The sequence below is a fragment of the Mustela nigripes genome, chromosome 6 (assembly GCF_022355385.1).
Source record: "Mustela nigripes isolate SB6536 chromosome 6, MUSNIG.SB6536, whole genome shotgun sequence".
Taxonomy (NCBI): Eukaryota; Metazoa; Chordata; class Mammalia; order Carnivora; family Mustelidae; genus Mustela; species Mustela nigripes.
In genome coordinates, this window is record NC_081562.1 from 17,320,099 (window position 1) to 17,345,297 (window position 25,199).

The window sequence follows — 25,199 nt, forward strand, 5'->3', positions numbered from 1 at the left end:
CCCACATCAGGCTCCCTGCTCGGCGGGGAACCTGCTTCCCCCTCTCTCTCTGCCTGCCTCTCTGCCTACTTGTGATTTCTGATGGTCAAATAAATAAATAAAATCTTTAAAAAAAAAATTTTTTTAACATACCGATTATGTAGCCATTACAATAAGTGTTCTTTGATGTTATAATACAATGTGAACTTTAAAAAAAAAAATGTGGGTTACAAAACTGAATACATAGCATCATAGTATCACAATAATTACACAGGGAAAAGATGGTTAAAGAAATTACCCCAAATTGCTAACAACTGCTGTGTTACCAACACAGATGTATGGATAACTGTTTCCTATTTCCATTTTCAAAATTTCAACTCAAATACATTACTTTTATTTATTTATCTTAAAGATGTTGTTTCTTTATTTGAGAGAGTCAGAGATGCAGAGTGAGCAGAGCAAGGAGGAGAGGGAGAAGCAGGCTCCCCAGGGAGCAGGGAGCCCAACTCAGGGCTCAATCCCAGGACTATGGGATCATGACCTGAGCTGAAGCCTGATGCTTAACCAACTGAGCCACCCAGGCGCCCCAAAGGCATTACTTTTATAATGAAAAATGCAAATTCTAATAAAATGAAAGCCAAAGCCTGTCAAGAAAAATGAGATACATATTAAGAACCTTAAAACAGGGGTGCCCGGGTGGCTCAGTGGGCTAAGCCTCTGCTTTTGGCTCAGGTCATGATCTCAGGGTCCTGGGATCGAGCCTCACATCGGGTTCTCTGCTCACCAGGGAGCCTGCTTCTCCCCCCGCCCCGCCTTCTCTCTGCCTACTTGTGATCTCTCTCTCTTTCTGTCAAATGAATAAATTTTTTAAAAAATCCTTAAAAGAACCTTAAAACATAAGAATCTTTTGGTAGGGAAAAAAAAAAAAGAATCTTTTGGTAGGAATCTATCTTCACAAAATAACCAGAGAAATACAGTGAATTATGAAGATGTTCATTGTTCTATTTATACTATAAACAATGGCTTAAATTATTTTAGCACATCCCAAAATACTTATGTCATTCTTAAATAACGCTGTTTTTAGGGTGAAATGCTCATGACCTAACATTAACTGTAAAATAGAACAGAAAATTGCACACAAGACTTATGTACCTGCAATTATACATACACACACATATACACAATATATAAACATACAGAAAGAGACCAGAAGGAAATATGCCAAAATATTAACAGCAGTGATCTCTTTATGAATTTCAATTTCCTTTTTTATATTTTCCTAATTTTCCGAACTTCCTATAATGAGGAGATACTATTTTTATAGTCAGAAAATGTTACTTATGCTGTACTAATAAGACCAAGATGTTACATGCTACTGCTAACGCATATAATAAGAAAAAGATAAAGAGATTTAAAATAGGCTTTTATTTCACAAAATTTACTCAGATTTACAAATCTGGTCTTCTGGAAGGTTTTAATGGAAACTTTTCTCCTGAATGATTTAAAGCACCAGTCTCTTTGGGTAGCATTGTGTACACAAAAATAGTGTATTTCACACGTATGGTTCCTGGACTGTGGAAAGTTAGAAGAGGGTAATGGTACCAAAAAACCCAAATGTCACTAATAGAATGGTTGAAATGCTGTTAATTTCCAGTTTTCTTCTTTGTAATTCCCTCTATTTTTCATATTTACAACAATATTGTTTTAACAATAAAAGGAACCAGTAAAAGCGGTTTCAAAAAATGGAAGTATTACTGGGTCAGCTGATAAGACTCAAAAACGAAGGCAGATCATATCCAAGTGTTCTATCAACATTAAACTTCCTAAAAGTGGTAACTATAATGTGGTTACTTAAGAAATACCCTGTTCACAGGAAACACACACTGAAGAATTAAGGAGTAAAGGGGCATCTAACTTCCTTTCAAAAGGTGCAAGGAAAAAAAACATACAGAGAGATAAAAACAGAATATGAAAAGTATAAAACAAATGGGCAAAATGTTGACAATACACGAATCTAGATTATAGGTTAATGAAAGGTCTTTATACAATTTTTCACCTTTTCTGTATGCTTGAAATTACTTTTAACAAAAAGCAGCAGTAACTTAACACAGGCATAAAGAATATAACTTACCTCAATATTTTCTTCCCCAAATCTCTCCATAGCTTTCTCCTCAGAAAGACCACAGGAACCATATTCCAATGGAGTAAACACAGTTGTTGGAACATTTTCATAGTCACACTGTTTGAGAAGGAAGAAAAGAATTAATACAGGAGAAATTAGAACTCAAAAAAGGGTATACATCAAAGAGGTTCAAAATCAAGAGGGGAAAGCAGACTAATAAATTTCTACCAGAAAGTATGGGAAGTCGCAACCCCAGGTATAAACCTACTATGCTAAGAACCATTAACTCATGCAGCAGTTGTAACAGAGGTTTGAAATCTGGCAAGATAATCCTGAACAGGTTCATCTGCCTTCTCCATCCATCTACCAACTGATGTCAACAGTAAGGACACACTTTTTCTCCCTTTATAAAGCAGCCAAAAACAAGATGAGGGTATGCAATGCTCACAGTCTCATATTGGTGACAGGAATTGACAGACTTCTTTGGAAAATCAATTAGGTAATACCAGTTAAGAGCCATAAAAACCTTCTTTGCCAAGAACCCCATTCCTGGAAACCTATAATTTACTGTATGGAAAAAGCTACATGCTTTAATGGGGCATGGCTCCAGTTCTCCTCAACAGTGGTAACATCGTGAGCAGCTTTTAGATGCAAACAGGAAAGTGGCTCTGCAGTATACACTACAGCCACTGAAGTGGAAGGCCACAGAAACAAAGTCACTGGTAGTACTTCCAAAGCATACCTTAACGTTGTTAATGGTAGAAATGACAAAGATTCTGAAGTCAAACAAGTTTATGAAATGCAGGATTAAATAAATAAACCGGGTTCTCTACAATTGATTTCTCAGTCTTCAGTATACTGATACAAAGTGAGGAAGAGATTATGTAAATATCAAATGTGTTTGTAAATGTGATTTGGTAAAAACCTGCAATCACATTTGTACATAGAGGGGAGCCTAAGTAACATTCTGCATTTAAAATATCAGATATTCAATTCCCCTTGAAAATGGTAGGGTAAAATCTTTAAAACCTGTCTCCCTCTAGAAATAACAAATATAATCCTTTTTCTCTAAACAGAACATAAACCCTTGGAACTCTGAATCAAAAGCACAGGCAGACATCCACGGACAGCCATCATGGTGTATCAGGGACCAGAATTACCCTCCTGCTCTCAACAACAAGAAAACCAGACAAAGAGCAGGCAACACTTTCAGACACTGGACAACAGGCAGTGCAGGACTGTGATCCCTGACAGAAGGGAAACAGATGAGGCGAGGCCAGTGGTTTCTTGTTTACTGTCCAGAGCACTAAGAACTGGGGGCAAGAGCAGGGAGCTCAGAGCCCAGAAGTGTCTTGAGTCATGGAGACACCTGGAATCAAGCCCCACATCAGGCTCCCTGCTCAGTGGGAAGTCTGCTTCTCCATCTCCCACTCCCCTGCTTGTGGAAAGTTCCCTCTCTTGTTGTGTCTTTCTCTGTCAAATAAATTAAATTAAATTAAATTAAAATTTAAAAAAAAAAAAAAAAAAAGAACCACTGGAGAGCAGGAGGCCCCCAAATGACCAGAGCTCTTACAGGACTGGAAATAGCTCCTGTTCCCTCAAGTCAGAGTAGAAAGAATTCATAAAGTAAAGAGAATGGGGTAGTGGTAGAACTAAATCAGCCCTAGATATAAAGATGGCTATTGACAGACCCTAAAAAAGCACAAAAGCAAGTCTTACAAAAGGATAAAACTAATTCCACGTAACTTAATGGGCTGCCAGAACAAAATCCAACAATGTATAAAGGAATTCAATAAAACCCAGCACCCAACAATGTAAAATGTACAATGTTCACATCCATCCAAAATAACAAAACACGCAAAGAAGCAAAAACAAGCGAGCCAATACCAAGAAGAAAATCAATGAATAGAAACAGACACTGAAAATGAGATGATGGAATCACCAGAGGACACTCAATGAGCTATTATAAATATGGTCTGTATATTCAAGCAAATAGAGAAAAACACGAACCCGCTGAGGGGAGGAAAGGAAAACATTTTAAATAAATAAAACTTGTAGAGATCGAAAAAAACTATTTGACGTGCAAACTACACAATATGGAATTAATAGCCTTAGTGCAGACAATCAGCAAACTTAAAGACATCACGACAGTTCTTGAAAAAAATAGAGAACAGAAACGGGCTCAGGACCATGAAAAGTACATCAGAAGTGAACCAATATGCATTAGTTGGAGGCCGAGGGGAAGAAAGGAAGAGGGAAGACAAATGAATGGCTGAATATTTTCCTAATCTGATGAAAAGGATAAATAGATAAATCTAAGAAACTTGACAAGCCCTAAGCAGAGTAACTGTAAGGAAAAGAATGCCGCGACTTACAATAATTTAGCAGTAATTGCTAAAACACAGTGATAAAAGGAAATCAGAACAAAGAACAAAGATAAAAATGATAGCCTACTTGTGTTCAGAATCCATGCAACCAAAAGATAACAGACAAATCACTAGCTATTTAAAGAAACACAGTAAATCTAGAACTCTATATTGCAAGAAATATCTTCCAAAAAAACTGGAGGCAAAATAAACTTAAAAACAAAGAAACAACAAGTAGAAAAGGAATTCACCAGGAGCAGACATGCACTAAAATAACTATAAAAGGAAATTCTTCAGGCAGGAAAACAGGGTATCAAATGGAAATCTGGATCCATGTAAAAGACAAGTTGTCCCAGTTTCAAACTGCAGGTTCCAATGGACTTAAATGGATGGACTGTTGTGGCGTAGCCTGGAAAATGTAATCCTTGTCTCCAGCACCTCTATTTGGAGAATACACTACACAGTTTTCACAACAATCAACTTAATGAACTTTCAGAATACAACCTATCCTGAAGTTGAAGATACATATACTATGGCTTCTGTATGGTTTTCACATAAAATATTATATATATAAAATATATGTATATTGTTTATTTTTAGTTTTAAAGTAGGCTCCACACCCAACACAGGGCTCAAACTCACAACTCTTGAGATCAAGAGTTGCATGCTCTACCGACTGAGCCAGCCAGGCACCCCTAAAATATTCTATATATACTAAAAAATTGAGTTAACAAATAAAGTACTGCCTTAATAATAAAGTCGCTCACGTTTACTGTTTGTAAAAACAAAGTATTTCAAGTATTTGAGAGCAATTCTAAAAAGATCCAAGAAACAACAACTGGTCATTCTGCTGACATGTTCTGTCATATTGTGCTTTAAACTGGTCTGTGTGTCTTATCATGTGGCTTTTTAAACAAAGGGCTTAGTGGAATGTCCATCATTTACAGGCTGACTCAGCTTTAGTTTGTTTTCTTTCAGTTTTTGAAATGATAAAAACTTTTCTTCCCTTCATTTGTGTTTCCAAAAGAACGAAGTATTTTATTTAATGGCAAATATTTTTAAGTTTCAGAAGTTTAATTATTATTAAACGTTAAAAATTTTTATTTAAATTTCCCCAATGTGTTTTCCACTTCATTTTATTTAGGAAAATTATGTATTACATAGATGTTTGCAAATTTGGTGGATTCTTTAATTCTTGAGATATCTTTCCTATCCCCTATTCTTCTATAATCTATACTTTGCAAATCTTTGTTAGGCAATAAATCACCATGATTAAGACAGCAATACTTACAGTCAGAACTGGACTTCATTTATGCCTGGGCTGCCGCCCAGCCTTGTGACCTCCTACAGTTACCTAATTTCCCTGTACACGTCATCAACCTCCAGGGAGGCCTGGAGGCTGAATGAGATAAGGCTTACAGAGCACTGAGCTCAGTGCCAAGCACGTGGCAAGCACACACATGTAGCACTTTGTTTCCCTTTCTTCCCAAAGCTCTTGTGAAGTGCTGACAAACAGAGGATAGCAATTTTGGAGGAAGGCACTGCACTAACACCCACAGTTCAGTCTGGACTCCCTTAAAATCCCATAATGGTTTTAACTCAGCCAGGTGCTGATGGTAAGCTAAACTTTTCAACAGAAAAGAGATCTTTTCTGAGAGCTGCTCCTTTAGGAGGAGGACAGATATGGATTCTCTCACCTTCTCAGGTATGCGGTAAAATTCTTAACACAGGTTGGGCAAGATTAAAGAGATTATGCAGTTGCTTAAAAAAAAAAAAAATGTGTGTGTGATTTGCCCAAAGGCATTTAACCTAGATATCTACTGGCATTTCCATTTTATTTACTATACTAAAGGACAGACAGACCAGTGAGATTTCAAACGCAGAGATCTGAACAGCACCTGTTTATAATATAATTCCCTAAACGGTAAAGGCATTTGTCTTATTATTAGAGTTACACTAAAAATAAGGGGAAAAAAACCCATAAAACAGAACAACAAAACAGCAAGAGAGGGAAGACAAGCAGGGAAGCGGGAGAGGGAGAAGCAGGCTTCCCACTCAGAAGGGAGCCCAAATTGGGGCTTGATCCCAGGACCCGGGGATCATGACCTGGGCCAAAGGCAGATGCTTAATGACTGAGCCACAGAGGTGCCCCTAAAAAAAAAAAATCACTTTAGAACATTAATTTAACACATTAAACATTCCAAGAGCGGAAGACATATTTTTTTAAAATGACAGAGTAATAAAGCCTAAATATTGGTTTAACAGCTTTGCACATTGATACTATTACCTAGATCCCCAAATCCTTTTAAAGCCTAGATAGGTGCCATAAAAGGATTTAGAAAATTATACTTAAATTGGTAATAATGAAATTAATGTAAAATGCAACCATTACGCATATATGGAACACAATAGTGCTGAAATTTGATTAACCGAGGTCATTTATTCCCAGTGTGGTCCCCAGAATGACAATTTTTATAATAAAGTCACAAAGGTACAGCAGACTTAACAATGTCTTGGTTGGAATACAGTTAATAGAGCACAGCTAGGATGCCATCAGCAAGATAGCTAAATTATCCAAGACCTGGAAAACTTCACAGCTACCCCTAACTAGGGAACTGGTAGTACTATTAGTAACAGTATCAATACTGGGGAGCCTGGGCGCTCAGTTGATTAAGTGTCCAACTGCTGGTTTTGGCTCAGGTGGTGATCTCATGGGTGGTGAGTTAGAGCCCGGTGCAGGGCTCCACGCTCAATACAGAGTCCGCTTGAGATTCTCCCCCGCCCTCTGCCCCTTTCCCACTCACATAGGTTGCACGCACGCTCTCTCTCTCTCTCAAATAAATAAATAAATATTTTTTAAAAACAAAACAAAAAAAATACCATAAATAGGTGTCAGCCACAAACTCACCTTCACACTGGAGCCAGCATAAAGCCTCTGAGCCAGCAATCTTCCTGCCTGGATTGCTACCGGCGTGAGCTCCAGCTTCCCCTCCAGTATATCCCCAATGGCATAGATGTAAGGCACATTGGTCTGCTCTTCATCTGTGACAGGTATTTTTCCAGTCCTGAAAATTCATTCAGTTAAAATCAATTACCACTATTATGTAGAATAAAATCTCTTTTCTCCCAAAGCAGCCCAAAACTGTGATCCTAGCTAAGGGCAACATTCAAATGCATTAAAATTAAAAATACATGCATACAGGGTGCATAGGTGGCTTAGTCCGTTAAGCATCTGACTCTTGATTTCGACTGGGTCGTGGTCTCAGGGGCATGCGGGCAAGCCCCGCAACAGGCTCCACACTCAGCGCGGGGCCTGCTTACGATCCTCCTCCGCCTCTCCCCACCACACCACTACACCCCCAATATGCACACTCTCCCTCTCTAAAAAAAAGAAATACATACATAAAATAAAATAAAATTTTTTAAAAATACATAAAAAGCTTAGAGACAATTCTGGAATAAGAAAACTGTAAGGAACCCTGGAGGAAAACTACAACAGTGGTTAAGAATATGTAGACTCTACAGGTGACAGGCTGGCTGGGGAGAGGAACATACAACTCTTTATCTTGGGGTTGGTTGTGTGACCCCCATGTTGGGTACAGAGATTACTTAAATATTAAAAAATATTAAAAAAAAAGAAAAAGAAAAAAGAGGGCTCCTGGGTGGCTCAGTTTGTTAAGCAACAGCCTTCAGATCAGGTCATGATCCTAGAGTCACAGAATCAAGCTCCCCATCAGGTTCTTGTGCTCCCATTCTGTGTCTCTCAAATAAATAAATAAAATCTTTAAAAAAAAAAAAAAAGTGTGGCTCCTAAATAGTAATAACCAGGTCTGTTGCTTATCACCTCTATGATAGGGTGATGGAAGGGCTATCTAATATCTCTCAGCTTCGTTTTCCTACCTATAAATGGGAGACACAATAACGGAAAAACTACCAAGAAGAAAAAGGATATCATCTTCTACCTTAAGGGGCTGTGAGGACTGAATGAAAATGGGTACAAAGTAAGTGTTTGCTGTTAACGTCACACAAAATCTAAGCTTTGGACCCACTGGAACAAGGCTAGCAGGTTTATTAAGTCATCGTAACATTTGGTCTGATAAATCTTACTGGTGACCTCCTCAACAACTCTGTCTTTTCATCTTAGTAAAAAAAGGAGTAAAACAAAAATCATCATGATCAGATTAGGAAGTCTCTTCTCCAAAATACAGGATATTCCTGAAAGAGGAGAAGCAACCTGTATTTTTACTTTCCCAGACATTCAGCATTCATATCACTTGTTTTTACTTGGCCGTAAGGAAGGAAATGTTGGGAAACAGCCCCAGGCAGCAGATAAGCAGCCGCACCCCCCCATCTCAGTTCTCTCCTGCGGTGCTACAGTCCAAAGGATTTTCACGCTTAACTCTGAAAACAGAATTTTTCAATATTTGTAGCTATCACTAGAAATACAGTGACCATCATCCTAAAACTTGGTAGCTCTAAACATAGTTCAGATCTACATATTTAACGCAGCTCAAAGCACACACCTGCAATTAACTGTGGGGTTAGATTCCTTTTCTGGATACTATATATTAAAGAAACAAAATGCAAGCTGCTCTATCTTCCATTTAGATTTGCAAAGGGAAAAAAAACAAAACAGGAAATATTAATGTGACTGGCACTGAGTTTTCTCCAGCTATAATAAAAACTAAAGCTAAAAATCTAAAACTCCGGGGCGCCTGGGTGGCTCAGCTCTGCCTTCGGCTCAGGTCATGATCTCAGGGTCCTGGGATCGAGCCCCACATCAGGCTTTCTGCTCAGCAGGGAGCCGGCTTCTCCCTCTCCCTATGCCTGTCACACTACCTTCTTGTGGTCTTGCTCTCTCTGTCAAATAAATAAATAAGTACATAAATAAAATCTTTAAAAAAAAAAATCTAAAACTCCACTATTGATCGGTATTACAAATAACTGAGATAGTATTCAATAAGACATTAATAAAATTTTTTCTCTTACTTTTCATTTATCTTTACCCCCACGGTTTCTAAGCCAATTTTTCTCGTGCAAGCATCTCTTCCTATCGCCAACAATACCTGAAAAATTATTAATTTTTAATCAGTGACTGTTATCAAAAATGCTGCACGTAAGTTATTTATCATTAAGCCAATCTGATTTCATTTTCGAGACCTGGAAAGAAATATTTCATTAAGAAAGTAATGCAAGAGTTTAAACAAATTAAAGTATTTTTAAAATATATCCACTGAACATGATATAGCAGAAATCCTTGTCCATTTATTAAGAAAAAGAAAGTTAACAAGCCCTTTAATAAATCTAGCCAAGCTTAAAGACAAAAACAGCATAGGCTAGAACTGAATTTTTTTTTTAAGTAGTGAGATAGATTAAAATTTTTAAGGACAGAGAAGTTCTATCTCATTTAAAAAGGTGGATGCCTATTTTAGGTATCTGACAAACGATGTTTTTAAGTTACACATAAAACAAATTATAGTATCACAAGCAATAAAGATGTCTTAAAATGGGCATATCATCAAGGGTTTTAGAAATAGCCAACAGCCATTATATGTACCCAGCAAATATCCAATAAGCATATTATCTGCTTTCTAATTTAGTAATGATCTGAGCCCACTCCTTACCGTATTATACTCTCCTTCAATGGTTTCATCACTACTGGTGGACTTAGCTGTCACCCTGAGTCGGCCTGGTGTCCCTGCTTCAATCTGTTCAACCTATAAAAGTAACAAAATTTTACTCCATAATAAGGACAGGTACCAACCCTCTTCTATCAGGTTAACCCAAAGTTAAACACAAAATCTGGCTGGAAAGGTCTTTCATGTCCCATCTCCCTCACCTTAACATCATTAGGACAATAAGAGGTTTTTGCCTTTTATCACCTTCTTTCTTATTACTTCATGTTTGCTAGAGGGGCTTTCTTTCAAAGAGTTCCTAAACAGAATAAAATTCAAAGAGAAAGGTAGGAGAGGACTACAATTCCTAAAATCCAACTAAAGACTTGCTGTTCTTCCCAGGCTCCTATGTTGCAACTCACCCAGAACCATTAATCCCCTGGAGAGCCACTACTGCTCAAATTCAGAGATTCTCTTCCAAACTCAAATGTGTGGCTTGGTCAACAAAGAACAGACAATGGAGTAAATCAAACATGATATAGGTAACAGCTAGAAAGCCCTAAATAGTATAGTGAGCCAGGAGGTAGGTGTGTCCTAAGTAGGGGTGGTCTTCAGGGCACGGATATAAGGAGGAAGGAGCAAACTCTGGAGTCTGTGCTGTGCCCGATGGGATCAAACACACTAGCCCGTTACTCCAAGATGTCAACCATGACCTCCAGACCAGATAGCAACAGATGAAAAACCTTATCAGCTGGAGGCTTCTGCCTGTCTATAGTTCACCTTTATCTCTGACTGACAGCAAATCATGGATTTCTACAAAATATTTACTCAAAGACACTCATAAAATCACGTGCAATTTCTACTCTACCTTGTAGGCACAACCATTCTTTATGGGAAAACTGCCAAGTTATTAGGCTTTTCCTGTATCTAATACAATTTCTGCATTTAGAACAATTTTATTCCCCGCCATCTCTCCGCACATCACACTGTACTGTCTGTTCCAAACGTGTTCTCTTCTTCCTCCCTGCAGAAGGCTGCTTCTACGAGGTCACTGGCTAACAAAACACAGCTTCACCAAGGTGCCTGGGGGTCAGAGAGACCCTGGGAACCCAAGTAAAATGTCAGGTGCACAGACGTATTTATTTCACTGGGGCAAAGTTCAGAAGATTCTCAAAGATGCCCAGAACTCTCCAAATATTAAGACATTACAAAGGTATGGTCAATTAATCTTCAACAAAGGAGGCAAGAATATGCAATGGGAAAAAGACAGTCTCTTCAATAAATGGTGTTGGGAAACTGGACAGCTACATGCAAAAAACTGAAAGTGGCCACTTGCTTACACAATACACAAAAATAAACTTAAAATGGATTAAGGCCTAATGTGAGATCTGAAACCATAAAAATCCTAGGAGAGAACATAGGCAGTAATTTCTCTGACGTTGGCCACAGCAACATTTTTTTAGACACATCTACTGAGGCAAGGGGGAAAAGAGCAAAAATGAACTATTGAGACTACATCAAAATAAAAAGCTCTAGAGTGAAGGAAACAACCAACAGAACTAAAAGACAACATATTGAATGGAAGAAGATATTCGCAAATGACATATCTGATACAGAGTTAGTATCCAATATATAAAGAATTTCCAAAAAAAGAAGAAGGGATTATACAACTTGACACCAAAAAACCAAATAATCCAACTAAAAAATGGGCAGAAAGTGGGTCACCTGAATGGCTCAGTTGGTTAGGCATCTTGACTCTTGATCTCAGACCAGGTCTTGATCTCAGAGTCATGAATTCAAGCTCCGAAAAGCCCACTTAAAAGGGGCAGAAGACATGAACAGACATTTCTCTGAAGAAGGCATCCAGATGGCCAAAGGGCACATGAAAAGACGATCAATAACACTCATCATCAGGAAATGCTTATCAAAGCCACAATGAGAGGGGAACGCCTGGATGGCCTAATGAGTTAAATGTCAGCCTTCAGTTCAGGTCATGATCTCAGGGTCATGGGATCCAGCCCCGTTATAACGTTCCCTGTTCCACCGGAAGTCTGCTTCTCCTTCCCCCTCCATCCCCCACGCCCTGCTCTTGCTCTCTCTCAAATAAACAAACAAAAATGTTAAAAAAAAAAAAAAACCCACAATGAGATATTACTTTATACCTGTCAGAATAGCTAAAATAAAAAAATACAAGAAACAAGTGTTGGCGAGGATAGGAACCCTTATATAGGAACCCTTATTGCACTGCTAGTGGAAATGCAAACTAGTGCAGCCACTACGGAAGACAGTAAGGAGCTTCCTTAAAAAATTAAAAATAGGGGCGCCTGGTGGCTCAGTGGGTTAAAAAGCCTCTGCCTTCGGCTCGGGTCATGATCTCAGGGTCCTGGGATTGGCCCTGCATCAGGCTCTCTGCTCAGTGGGGAGCCTGCTTCCCCCACCCCCCTCTCTCTGTCTGCCTCTCTGACTACTTGATCTACGTCTGCCAAATAAATAAATAAAATCTTTAAAAAAAAATTAAAAATAGAGGGGCACCTAGATGACTCAGTCCACCTCTTGGTTTCGGCTCAGGCCATGATCTCAGGGTCCCAGGAACAGAGCCCCTTGACAGGCTCTACATTCTGCTTATTCCTCTCCCTCCCTCTCTGCCACCCTTCCCCCATCCCCACTTGTGTGTAAACACTCTCTCTAGAATAAATAAAATCTTTTTAAAAAATGTTAAAATTAGAACTACCCTATGATCTAGTAATTGCACTACCAGGTATTTACCCAAAGAACATGAAAACATGAAATCAAAAGGAAATAGGTACCCCTATGTTTATCGCAGCACTGTCTACAACAGCCAACTTACGGAAGCACCCCAAATATCCATTAGCAGATGAATAAAGATGTAGTTTATACAAACAATGGAATACCACTCAGCCATAAAAAAAGAATGAAATCTTATCATTTGCAACAACATGGATGGAACTAGAGAGTATAATGCCAAGCAAAATAAGTCAGAGAAAGACAAATACCGTACCATTTCACTCCTATGTGGAATTTAAGAAACATGACAAACACATGAAAGAAAAAAGAGACACAAACCAAAAAATCAGACTCTTAACTACATAGAACAAACAGATGGTTCCCAGAGGGCAGGGGGGTAGCGGGATGGGTCAAGTAGGTGTCGGGGATTAAGGAGGGCACTATGATGAGTGCTGATTAATGTAGAGAATTGCTGAATCACTGTATTGCACACCTGAAACTAATATAACACTGCATGCTAACTACACTGGAATTTTTTTTTTTTTAAAGATTTTATTTATTTTTTTGACAGAGATTACAAGTAGGCAGAGAGGCAGGCAGCGAGAGAGAGGAGGAAGCAGGCTCCCTGCTGAGCAGAGAGCCTGATGTGGGGCTCAATCCCAGGACCCTGGGATCATGACCCAAGCTGAAGGCAGAAGCTTTAACCCACTGAGCCACCCAGGCACCCCTAGAGTGGAATTCTTAAAAGACATTACAGGAAGAGGCTACTCTTCTATCAGAATGTGTACGTCCAGCTGTTGCTTTCTGATCACGGTCCTAGTGCAAACATAGCTTATCTACGTCCACTCCCTAAAAATCAACTCTAGTAATCAAGTACTGATTACTTCAAGGACATCTGCTACTTAATCCTCATTATAATATTGGAAGATAAGTTCATTTTAGATTTACTGTGCCAGGTTCTGTTCTAATTACTTTCTAAGAGTCAGCTAATGCAATCTTCACTGGAACGCTGAGAAGGGTGTTCTTAGCATCCTGATTTTACAGAAGAAACTGAAGCTCAGAGAGATTAAGGAATTCCCCCAAAGTCACCTGGCAAGAAAATGGCAGAATAGTACTGAAAACAGGTCGTGCTCATCCCAATGCTCAAACTCTACCCATCAACATTAAGAGATCCTTAAAATGGTCCTACAAAGCATCTAAGTTAAGCCCCTGAACAAACAATAGCTAAAGTTCCTTAACTTGTGTCAACACAACAGTCTCATCTTTACCTGCTCTAAAAGAAACATATCTATCAGTCTGGGATACAAGAAGTGACTAATTCTGTCACTTCTATATATCAAAATAGCTGTGGTCATGGTAACAACTCCCAGTGTAACTTGGCGTATTTTTCAATCTTTTCGAAAGAAGATTAAATGAGCAAGAAAGGCCAGCCCGTATAACAAAATCAGATAATCATTCTCAGAGAAGCCAGAATAATACAGTGTGCATCTGTAGACTACACAGCAAACCAAGAGCGAATGTCTTATGACAAAAATTTAAAAATCAGTCCAGTCTTGAAATCTTATTTAAATCACTGGTGTGGGGGCACCTGGGTGGCTCAGTGGGTTAAGCCGCTGCCTTCAGCTCAGGTCGTGATCTCAGGGTCCTGGGATCGAGTCCCGCATCGCTCAGCAGGGAGCCTGCTTCCCTCTCTCTCTGCCTGCCTCTCCATCTACTTGTGATTTCTCTCTGTCAAATAAATAAATAACATCTTAAAAAAAAAAAAAAATCACTGGTGTGTATGGAGAAATAAAGGATAACAGACCAAAAACTATTAACATAAAGGGATGCCTGAAGGGAAGCATTAAACAAAAGAGAACCAAAGGTAAGAAAGCTGAGAAGACAACAGACATTATTAACTTGGAGCTAAGAACAAAACTGTTTAGGCAGTAGCATGTCCAAGTTCATATACCAATACCACAGGTGAGGCACTGCAGCATTCCCAACGGTTTATAATGCTGAAAGAAAAGCTCCCATCACCAACCCCAACATTCTCTGTCCTGCCTTTTAAACACAACTATAAAACCAACAAACCTACCAGCAACTCCACTTACTTTTATTGGTACAAATTGTTTGATAAACTTGACACCATGTTCTTCCATATGTTCACCAATTTTGTTGGCCATGTCCTGGTCAAATCCTCTAAGAAGAATGGATCGGACCATAACAGTAACATCTAAGCCAATGCCAGCAAGAAATCCAGCGCATTCGAGGGCAACATAGGATGCTCCAACCACCAGCGTCTTACCCGGGCAATAAGGTAAGGAGAAAAGATCATCACTGAAAAGCAATTAAAAAAAAAGAAAAAAATTAAGAATGTTCATATGTAAGTAATGACAATCAAAGTAAAATTTTTGGTTTCTTAAGAACAATAGACTTTTAAGATTAAAAACATTCAATCAGCTACATATATAATACATGAAAAGTGTTTACAAGGCCTTAGACACTGTCCCTCTCTTGCTACTCAGCTGCTTTGGAAGTAGCTCAAGTGCCCATGGCCAAACAAAGCAAACTGCATAACTCATGGTCAAACAAAATAATTTTGAACTTGTTTAGAGTAATTCTCCACTAACGTGTTTTAATATGTATATTTGCAAACCCAACCTCCCAACCCTCATCTCAACACCACAAAGCTCTCTCTGATGTGGCAAATCTGTGATACTTCTTTTTATCTGGAACACCAATTATCAAGAATAGAGAGAAGAGTAGAAGAAAACTTCCAACATAAATGTTTTGTAAAATAAAAACCAACTATAAAAAGTAAAACCTAGGGGCACCCGGGTGGATCAGTGGGTTAAGCCTCTGCCTTCCGCTCAGGTCGTAATCTCAGGGTCCTGGGATCTAGCCCCGCATCGGGCTCTCTGCTCAGCAGAGAGCTTGCTTCCCCCTCTCTCTCTGCCTACCTGTGATATCTCTCTCTCTCTTTCTCTCTCTCTCTGTCAAATAAATAAATAATCTTATGTTTAAAAAAAAAAAAAAAAGTAAAACCTGACAAAATCTTTTACTCAAGTGAAGAATATACAAGACATGAGAGAGATCAGAAAGGCATTGTTAGGAAATGAGTTTTGTTTTGTTGTTTTTTTCCTCAAAGATTTTATTTATCAGAGAGAGAGAGCGGGAGAGAGAGCGAGCACAGGCAGACAGAATGGCAGGCAGAGGCAGAGGGAGAAGCAGGCTCCCTGCCGAGCAAGGAGCCTGATGTGGGACTCGATTCCAGAATGCCGGGATCATGACCTGAGCCGAAGGCAGTTGCCAAACCAACTGAGCAACCCAGGCGTCCCGGGTTTTTTTTTTAATATGAGAAAGGAAGCTATCTAAGACAACAAAGGGAACTATTGCCATTGGAGCTGCCCCTACATGAAGCACAAAGGAAAAAAATTGTATCTTCTCCTCCCAAAAAAGGGCCCCAAAAGAATAATTTGTAACACAATCAGGAACTCCTGGGCAAAAAGCACACAAGAGGACATATTTATCAACAACCTGTCTTAACGTTGTTGTAATGTGAAATTCCTTATTGAATTCCTAATGTGAATTGTTAGGTCACCATATGATCACCCGGTGAGCAAAATAAATCACACAGTCAAATCTTGCTTGACTCACTTATTTCAGAAGGCCAACTACACTGACACTGTGCCCCCGCGGAACAGCAAGGAGGAGGGCCTAGGGTTCTACATGGTCTGCCATCCGTCACTGTTTTAGCATCCACATGAATATCCATCTAGTTTTAAATGTTAGACATTTCTGGGCGCCTGGGTGGCTCAGTGGGTTAAAGCCTCTGCCTTCCGCTCAGGTCATGATCCCAGGGCTCTGGGGTTGAGCCCTGCATCGGGTTCTCTGCTCAACAGGGAGCCTGCTTCCCTCTCTCTACTGCCTCTCTACCTACTTGTTATCTCTGTCAAATAAATAAATAAAATCTTTTTAAAAAATTGTTAGACATGTCTGATATACACTCACACATGTGTACATTCCAACATAAATCTGTATGTCAGCAGTGATGTTAACTGAGTGGTAAGAAGACCAATGTTTACAGTCCTGAATTCTTAAATGTTCTCTTGCATAAAGTAATTTTTCCCTTCTCTTTTTCCCAATGCCCTATCCCTTTGGGCAGAAATGTAGCAAAACACCTGAAGTTCTAGCAATGGACTGAATGGGTTTGAAGAAAAAAACCTGAAAAGCATAAATCTGCAATGGGCTTCTCTTACCTGCTGATACAGTACTCTCTGTCACCAGGGATGCCCAAATAACGTGGCCTCTCGCCGGTAGCAATGAGAAATCGCTCTGCTGAATAAATTTTTTCTTTGCCTTTGTTATTTGTTGCCTACAAAAAAACCAATGTCAACTTTTAGTAAGCTATTACTCATCAGAACTGTAGACTTGATAGTTAACAAAGGCCATTCACATTATCCAATTTGATCTTCATAAAAATTTGGTAATATGTAAGATGTTGAGGGTCTGAGTAGTTAACAGACTAGTTCAAAATCATAAAATCTACTAAATGGCAGAGCGAAGACTCAAATTCAGGTAATCTGGCCCCAAATCCAGTACGGTCACACTACCACCCCCCAAGAGAAAGGCCTGTAAGACGGGACTGCAAAATCACCAAACCGGACAGTTTGGGTCACGATGGCTTTTCCTTCTATTAAGAGAATCACTTTCTCTTTTCCTCCCCTACCCCCAACCTATCACACAATTACCTTAATCCTGTGCGGACCCACAAACTGCCCATAGGCATTCTCATAGGTGACTTTCTTCTCCCTCAGAGCTACCCGGTAGCCCCAGTTCAGAGAGCCAATGTGGTTCTGTACGGCTTCTGTCATTTTATTCCAGTCATGTTTAACTGCACAAAAAGAGAAGAAGAAATGTTTTTAGCTTTTCAACTGCCAGGCAAAGACCATTATCCAGTAACTATTCACGTGGAATACAAAGAGCAGAGCTTTTAGTCTGAAAGAGTCCTTCATTCCAAGCATATAAACAACTTTTTCATGCGCAGTTATTCTTTCCTTTTTAGAACACTACCAAATAATTCATCATGCAAGGCTTCCTGACAATTCTTAAAACTAAAATAACTAGGCACAAACTTTTTCTCTTTTTTAGAAATGAACAGGAATTTTACTTTGATTGTTAAATACTGATTGCTGGGGTAATGAGGTGTGGTAAAGCCTGGGATTCTGTATTTTAACAATCCCCAAGGGATCCTGATATAGCCGGGTTTGGCGTTAGTAAGCTGGTAACAGTCTAGACCAGAAGACCAGCAAATAAAGGCCAACTAAAGGGACGCCTGGGTGGCTCAGTCGGTTGGGTATCTGTCTTCGGCTCAGGTCATGACCTCAAGGTTCTGGGATGGAGTCTCACATTGGGCTCCCTGCTCAGCAAGGAGCATGCTTCTCCCTCTGCCCGCTCCCCTGCTTGTGCTCTCTCAATTCTTCTGACAAATAAATAAATAAAAATCTTTTTATTATTTATTAAAAATATTTATAAAAATATATTAATAAAAATATTTTTTTAAAACCCCAAGGCCAACTAAGCCCCACTGCCAAATGTAGCCCATCACCTTTTTAATAAAATTTATACACTTGCGACCACTTACTTACATACACCATCTAGGGCTGCTTTCATGCCACAACAGCAGAGCTGAGTAGTTGTGACAGGGATCATTGTGCCTGTGAAACCTGAAAGATTTACTATCTGGCCCTTTACATAAAAAGTTTGCTGACCTTCATTCAATCTAGACAGAGTATTAAGACTGCCTCACTGTCCCCCAAACCCCCCTTTCACCAAAGAGAGGAAGATTTTTTAATTCTATCATAAAATGAATCCTTTGAGGGGCACCTGGGTGACTCAGTCAGTTGGGCATCCAACTCATGATTTGGGCTCAGGTCATGGTCTGACCATGAGATCGAGCCCTGGGTCGGGCTCCACACTCAGTGGCAAGTCTGCTCCAGATTCTCTCTCTGTTTGCCCCTCCTTGTGCATACACACTTTCTCTCTCTCTGAAATAAATCTTTTTTTTTTTTTTAAAAGATTTTATTTATTTGTTTGACAGAGAGAGATCACAAGTAGGCATAGAGGCAGGCAGAGAGAGAGAGGAGGAAGCAGGCTTCCTGCTGAGCAGAGAGCCCGATGTGGGGCTCAATCCCAGGACCCTGGGATCTTGACCTGAGCCGAAGGCAGAAGTCTAACCCACCGAGCCACCCAGGCGCCCCTGAAATAAATCTTTTTTAAAAAAAAATGAATCCTTTGAGTCAGGCACTAATGTATTAAATTTCAATGGATAAAAATCAATCACTCACTCATTAGTAACTTATCAATGACTAGAAAAAAACAGGGTACAGATAAAATATACTCAGTGATAGGACAAAGGCAGGTCCTAGGAAAGCTGTGGTCTGCAAGGAAGGAAAAGAGAATCAACATATACTGAAAGATCTGCCATGGAAATGAGAAGTCTGAATCTTAAGACTCAGGGTTAGTAAGTAGAGCTTAGCCACATAGGAAGCTGTGAACCAAGTCTATGCTACTCAACGGCCAGCCTCTAGATCTGGAAACTACAACACCAAAACTGGTCTGTGGCCTCCCAGAGAATAGATCGTCGATATTCAATTCACAGAATCAAAACATTAGACTTGGGGCGCCTGGGTGGCTCAGTGGGTTAAGCCGCTGCCTTCGGCTCAGGTCATGATCTCAGGGTCCTGGGATCGAGTCCCGCATCGGGCTCTCTGCTCAGCAGGGAGCCTGCTTCCTTCTCTCTCTCTCTGCCTGCTCTCTGCCTGCCTCTCAGTGTACTTGTAATTTCTCTGTCAAATAAATAAATAAAATCTTAAAAAAAAAAAAAAAACATTAGACTTTAAGACATCAATGAAACAGACAGTGACTATAGAACCCACTGTGGTTGCAATGCTGAGAGGATGGTGTGCTGGAAGGCGGGGCTGGGGAGTGCTGAGGGAGCCCTGCCAACCCACCCATCTGGCCTCCGTCTAGCAACACTAAAAGAGAAAAGACAAGATTCACTTTTGCTCCCTCCCCCAGGAATGGAATAGAATAGTATAACTCACTAGGCCAACCATTTAGCTGAAACAATTACCAACATTTTGCCAATTTCATTTCATATACTCCTCCTTTTCACTAGAATATTTAAGATTTTACTTGAGTGTGTGCACGTGTGTGCATGAGCAAGGGGAGGAGCAGAAAAAGAGGGAGAGGAAGAAACAGACTCCCAGCTGAGCACAGAGGCTGACATGGAGCTGAATCCCAGGACCCTGAGATCATGATCTGAGCCAAAATCAGACCCACTGAAGCCACCCAGGTGCCTCTTTACTAGACTATTTTAAGCAAATCCCAAACACTTTATTGGTGATGTGTTTGGCTGTTACAGTGATTTAGGAATGACCAAAGGCCACTAATGCTAAATATCCTTCACTACAGTTTCTTACAATTAGGAGGGGTCCAGCCCAACATGCCAATAATGCCCCCATGGAGAAATAATGAACCAGACCACAGGTAGGATTGATTCACTTCTGAAATTTCACAATCACAGAACTATTAAATGGACTATACTCTGCTAATTCATCAGTAGATACTATATTCTAAGTTTAAGACATAGCTGAGATTAAATAATAGCATCAAAAAATTCAACTATTTCAGTGACAGAAATATTCTTCTGCTGGAAAGAGCAGTCAATTCACCAAATTCTATTTCACCACCCACCTGATTACTGAATTTATTAGAATTATACTTAGTTGGCCCTGTTAATACAACTTCACATTCAGCAGAGGCCTGTATTTAACTCTTTTTAAGACTCTGAAGACTCACTATACACTTCTATGTTTCTAATTTAAGCAATTCAGTTTCCCTGACTTTATTTTCCTGAGAATGAATAGCTTAAAGCTAACAGCAATTAGTACAACACACCAAATTTAAGTACTAGATCACTATATGAATAAAAATTGTGTGACTGAGTTATATAGCACTGTTATTTACCTAGATTTAAGAGACAGATGCATTCACTACAGATGACAATATATGGAAATAATAAAACTACATCAATCAAAATTTGCTTGGAACAACTTTACCTCTTCCAAAAATTTCTAGACTTTTTCAGATGAATATCCTGTTACACGTCCTCTTTAAGACGGAACTAACTTGGTTCAAATATACAACTTCCTATAATGTCTGTAAATATTTTTCTACATCCCATTAAACAAAGAACCAAGTGCTTGGCAGAGTCTACTCCAATTTATAGAAACTGAATGGAAGAATTAAAAGCAGCAAGTCCAACCGGGCGCCTGGGTGGCTCAGTGGGTTAAAAGCAGCAAGTCCAGAGGAAGGAACAGAAACTGTGTGATGAGTCGCAGCTATCTAAACCACACTGCTGTACTCAATCCTCACGCGGTGAATGGCTCAAGTCAGGTTGTGCCCACGCCTACCTACTACAATAACCTACATTTTAACGTACCAGGAGGGCTGGGTGAAGCAAGCTCTTAACCCAAGGGACCCAGAATACTGGCAAAAACTGTGTGTCCCCACTTAATTAACGTCACCAATTCTACCTCTGGGCTTCCAGGGAACGTGGGCTGCCTATCAATGATATTAGTGCACCAGTGATTAGTGGAATCTGCGCACTTATACAATTTGTATTACTCATCTCTGTATTTCCCCAGCACAGACTGCACTGCAAAAAGTGGCCACTGAATAGCAATATTATGTAACTACACTAGTACAATTTCTAAAACGTCTATGAAGAAGTCTAATACACTAACTAAAGGGAGACCTCTTGTTAACCAGGTACATTAAAAGTAGGTCTCCAGGAAGGGCAGAGTGTATGAATGGCAGACTCAGTGGGGAGACATGCAGACACAGGAGTAAATAATAACGTGGCGGGGGCAGAGGAGGGACTAAAGGTGGACTAGATTATGTGTTAAATTCATATTCCGTAGGTCAAAAGTGTCACCTCCACTGCCCTTTTTGTTGGCAAGAGAAAAGGACATGAGGCATGACACCTCAGAAATAAATGATGACACTCTCAGACCCCAAAGGTCATGGACAGAGAATAGCCTTGTAAGGATTTGAGGAAAGAGATGACCCCAGAGTAAGAACACTTTTAAAGTAAGTGATTCTCTAAGACTCCAGACTTGGAGAAAAAAGTACTGTTGATTTTGGGGCACCTGGGTGTCTCAGTGGGTTAAAGCCTCCGCCTTCAGCTCAGGTCATGATCCCAGGTCCCAGGATCGAGCCCCATACTGAGATGCAGCCCCACGTCCGGCTCCAAGCTCAATGGCAAGCCTGCTTCTCTTTCTCCCTGTGCTTTCTCTCTCTCTCGAAGGAATAAATAAAACCTTTAACAACAACAAAAAAAACCTAATATCCGATAAGGCTGAAGTTTCCCTCTTCAAGGACATGGTGATCTAGGATATTCATCAACTATGCAGCCATGTCAACCTCATTTTCTTCTATCAGATAATGCAATCTACTTTCCAAAGGCAGCAATTTCTCTTCAACTTTCCTAGGGTTGCCAGGGTACTCTAGATGTTTTATACAACAAAGACTAACCATCTCTTTCTCTCCAGATAAATGGTTCCCCCCCACCCAAAACATTAGCTCATGAACGGATTTCTTTGGAGAGAGAAAAATCAAACTTCAGAGATAAGCAAATACTTACACTCTTTATGAAACTCTCTATATAAGAATTTATTTGAGGGGCACCTGGCTGGCTCAGGCAGCAGAGTGTACGACTCTTGATCTTGGGGTCACAAGTTCAAGCCCTACACTGGGCAAAGAGATTACTTAAAAATAATAATAATAAAAATAAAGAATTTATCTGAAACATTCTGGTTTTCTATTACAGAAAGGCACTCCAAGTACAGTATCTGTTCTTACCACAACCACTATGCAGCTATCTGACAGAGTAACTACAGTAATTTTATACATAAAAACCATCAACAACAAAAACTCCAGGTCATTTTGTAGTCCCATAAAGATGGATGGGTACTTTGCAAGATCACAACTCAAACCCCTCAAAGCACAGACAGAAGAGCACCTTCTCCCGCCATACCTGTCTCTTCGGTGTTCCAACCATAAGTGCGAGAGTCTTGCAGGGCCTGTCCTAACAAAGCCGCTTGGTGCATCAGTTTTTTAGGTATGCACCCCACATTCACACACGTTCCTCCGAGACCTGCAACAACATCGAGAAATCAGTTTACATCGAGCATCACAATCCTTCAAAGAAGAGGTCAGTAATTATTACTATGATATGAAAGGTCATAATTTATTTGCTTAATGTAGCCAATACTATTTTTTACAAGTTTATTCCTAAGACTCATGGCATTCCTTTTTTTTTTTTTTTTTAAAGATTTTATTTATTTATTTGACAGAGAGAGATCACAAGTAGGCAGAGAGGCAGGCAGAGAGAGAGAGGAGGAAGCAGGCTCCCTGCCGAGCAGAGAGCCCGATACGGGACTCGATCCCAGGACCCCGAGATCATGACCTGAGCTGAAGGCAGCGGCTTAACCCACCGAGCCACCCAGGCGCCCCAGACTCATGGCATTTCTAAGCTCAGAGAGCCTTATATATCAAACATAGTAACACATCCTAAAACACTAGAAAAATGAGATTACGACAATTTCCACATATTTCAAAGATTCAGAATTAACTGATAAAGATGACAGAAACTGAAATTCTACTTGGTGCACAATCCTATACTCACTACCACATCTATGAATAGAACTAAATGGTAAAGGGGTTGTTAAGCTGGCCATAGCTGGACTGCTATGGGTCTAGAACTGCAAGTAAAATCTGGTGTATGCAAGCTTTTTTTTTTTTTTAAGAAGGTGGTCAGGACTCCTGGTAGCTCAGTCAGTTAAGCATCTGCCTTCGGCTCAAGTCATGATCTTCAGGGGTCCGAGTATCAAGTCCCCCATCAGGCTCCTTGCTTAGTGGGGAGTCTGCTTCTCCCTCTGCTTCTGCACTCTCTCTCTCCCTCTCTGACAAATAAATAAATAATTAAAAAAAAAAAAAAAGGTGGCCTACAGCTTTTGTGCATTCTCACAAAAGGATTCATGACAACCAAAACAAACAAACAAACAAAGGTTTAGCATCTAAGCTTAAAGAACATGGTCATAGACTGTCTGCATTAAAACAAAATATAGGCAGACTGAGAGGAAGAGAAAATGGTAAAGGAGTGCCAGACCAGATGGTAGTGGACCTCACACAAGCCTCTGAAGAGAATGCTTCTGGACTGCGACTAGGGACTGTAAGCTCTGCAGGCGGGAGCAGCTATGCCCAATACAAGAACAGTGACTGATATCAAACTGACACCTAATATATATTTGCTGAATCAATTAGAAACTCAAGACACTCTCATATCCAGAGTTCCTGTTTCTTGCTTCTTAAGCTAAGCTGTCTTGATAAGATTTATGTATCACACCAATCCCCTTCTCAAAGGCTTCCTACTATGCTCGTTAGATCCAGATTCCTCATCTTGACCTACCAGGACCAGTACAGCCTGACACCTGCCCTCCTCTCCATTCTTAGCTCTAGCTCGTAGTACCAGTGCTAAATTCATGAAGGACTCCCAACTGCCTCAGGGCCTTTGTATATTCTATTCCGTGACAGAAACGGAAAAAAGTCCCTTAAAAGGTTCTTCCTCAGTTCTTGGCATAGTTGGTTGGTTCTTTCTTACTCTTTTGGCCTCATCTAAAGGCCACCTCTTCAGAGGCCTTCTCTGATAATTCTCTCAGAATTAAACTCTTTCCTCTACCCAGTTCCTCTCTTCCACTATGTAATTTTTTGTAGTACCACTTATTATAATTCATAAAGTTCTTGCTTATCTTTTGTCTCCCCACTAGCATATAAACTCCACAAGGGCAGGAACTTCATGTCTACCGAGTCCACTGCTATACTCTCCAATGCCCTAGAGTTCATAATAAGTGTTTAATTAATATTTGTGGAATAAATGAGTAAGGACCATTTAATTCACCAAGACTCAGAAGCAGCATGGGCTATTCATTAAAATATCTAATTCCTGTTCTTGCTGAATGTAGGAACTGGTTTTAGAACAGAATAAGTTTTTAAACTTTCAGTCATAAAGCCCCTAATTTTACAAGGTTACTCAAATATGTAGCTTTAAATCATTATAGTAGCTGTGGATAAGGTTTTACATTATCTTGACTCTGCCAAAAAACCCCTAAATTTTCAACATTTAACTGGAGTCCATTTTAGCAGCACAAGTGAGAGAAATGTATATATACATATTTTAATTTTTAAATTTTTAATTGGGTTTTAGGAGCCATTTAAGCCAATACCAGGGAAAACCCTGCTTTTACAAATTCACTTCTAAGATAT

General features: G+C 39.7%; 1 protein-coding gene across 2 annotated transcripts in view; it reads right to left on the reverse strand.

Annotated features, from left to right (window-relative positions):
• Positions 1-25,199, reverse strand: part of TXNRD1 (thioredoxin reductase 1) — a 64,886-nt gene that overhangs the window by 17,793 nt on the left and 21,894 nt on the right. For both annotated transcript variants that reach the window (XM_059402219.1, XM_059402218.1), the window contains exons 5-12: positions 22,912-23,031; positions 17,561-17,703; positions 17,069-17,184; positions 14,921-15,146; positions 10,092-10,184; positions 9,457-9,533; positions 7,376-7,532; positions 2,111-2,218 (exon numbers count right to left, since the gene is read on the reverse strand). In XM_059402219.1, the coding sequence (XP_059258202.1) occupies positions 2,111-2,218; positions 7,376-7,532; positions 9,457-9,533; positions 10,092-10,184; positions 14,921-15,146; positions 17,069-17,184; positions 17,561-17,703; positions 22,912-23,031 (1,040 nt within the window). The remainder of the gene's footprint in view (positions 1-2,110; positions 2,219-7,375; positions 7,533-9,456; positions 9,534-10,091; positions 10,185-14,920; positions 15,147-17,068; positions 17,185-17,560; positions 17,704-22,911; positions 23,032-25,199) is intronic.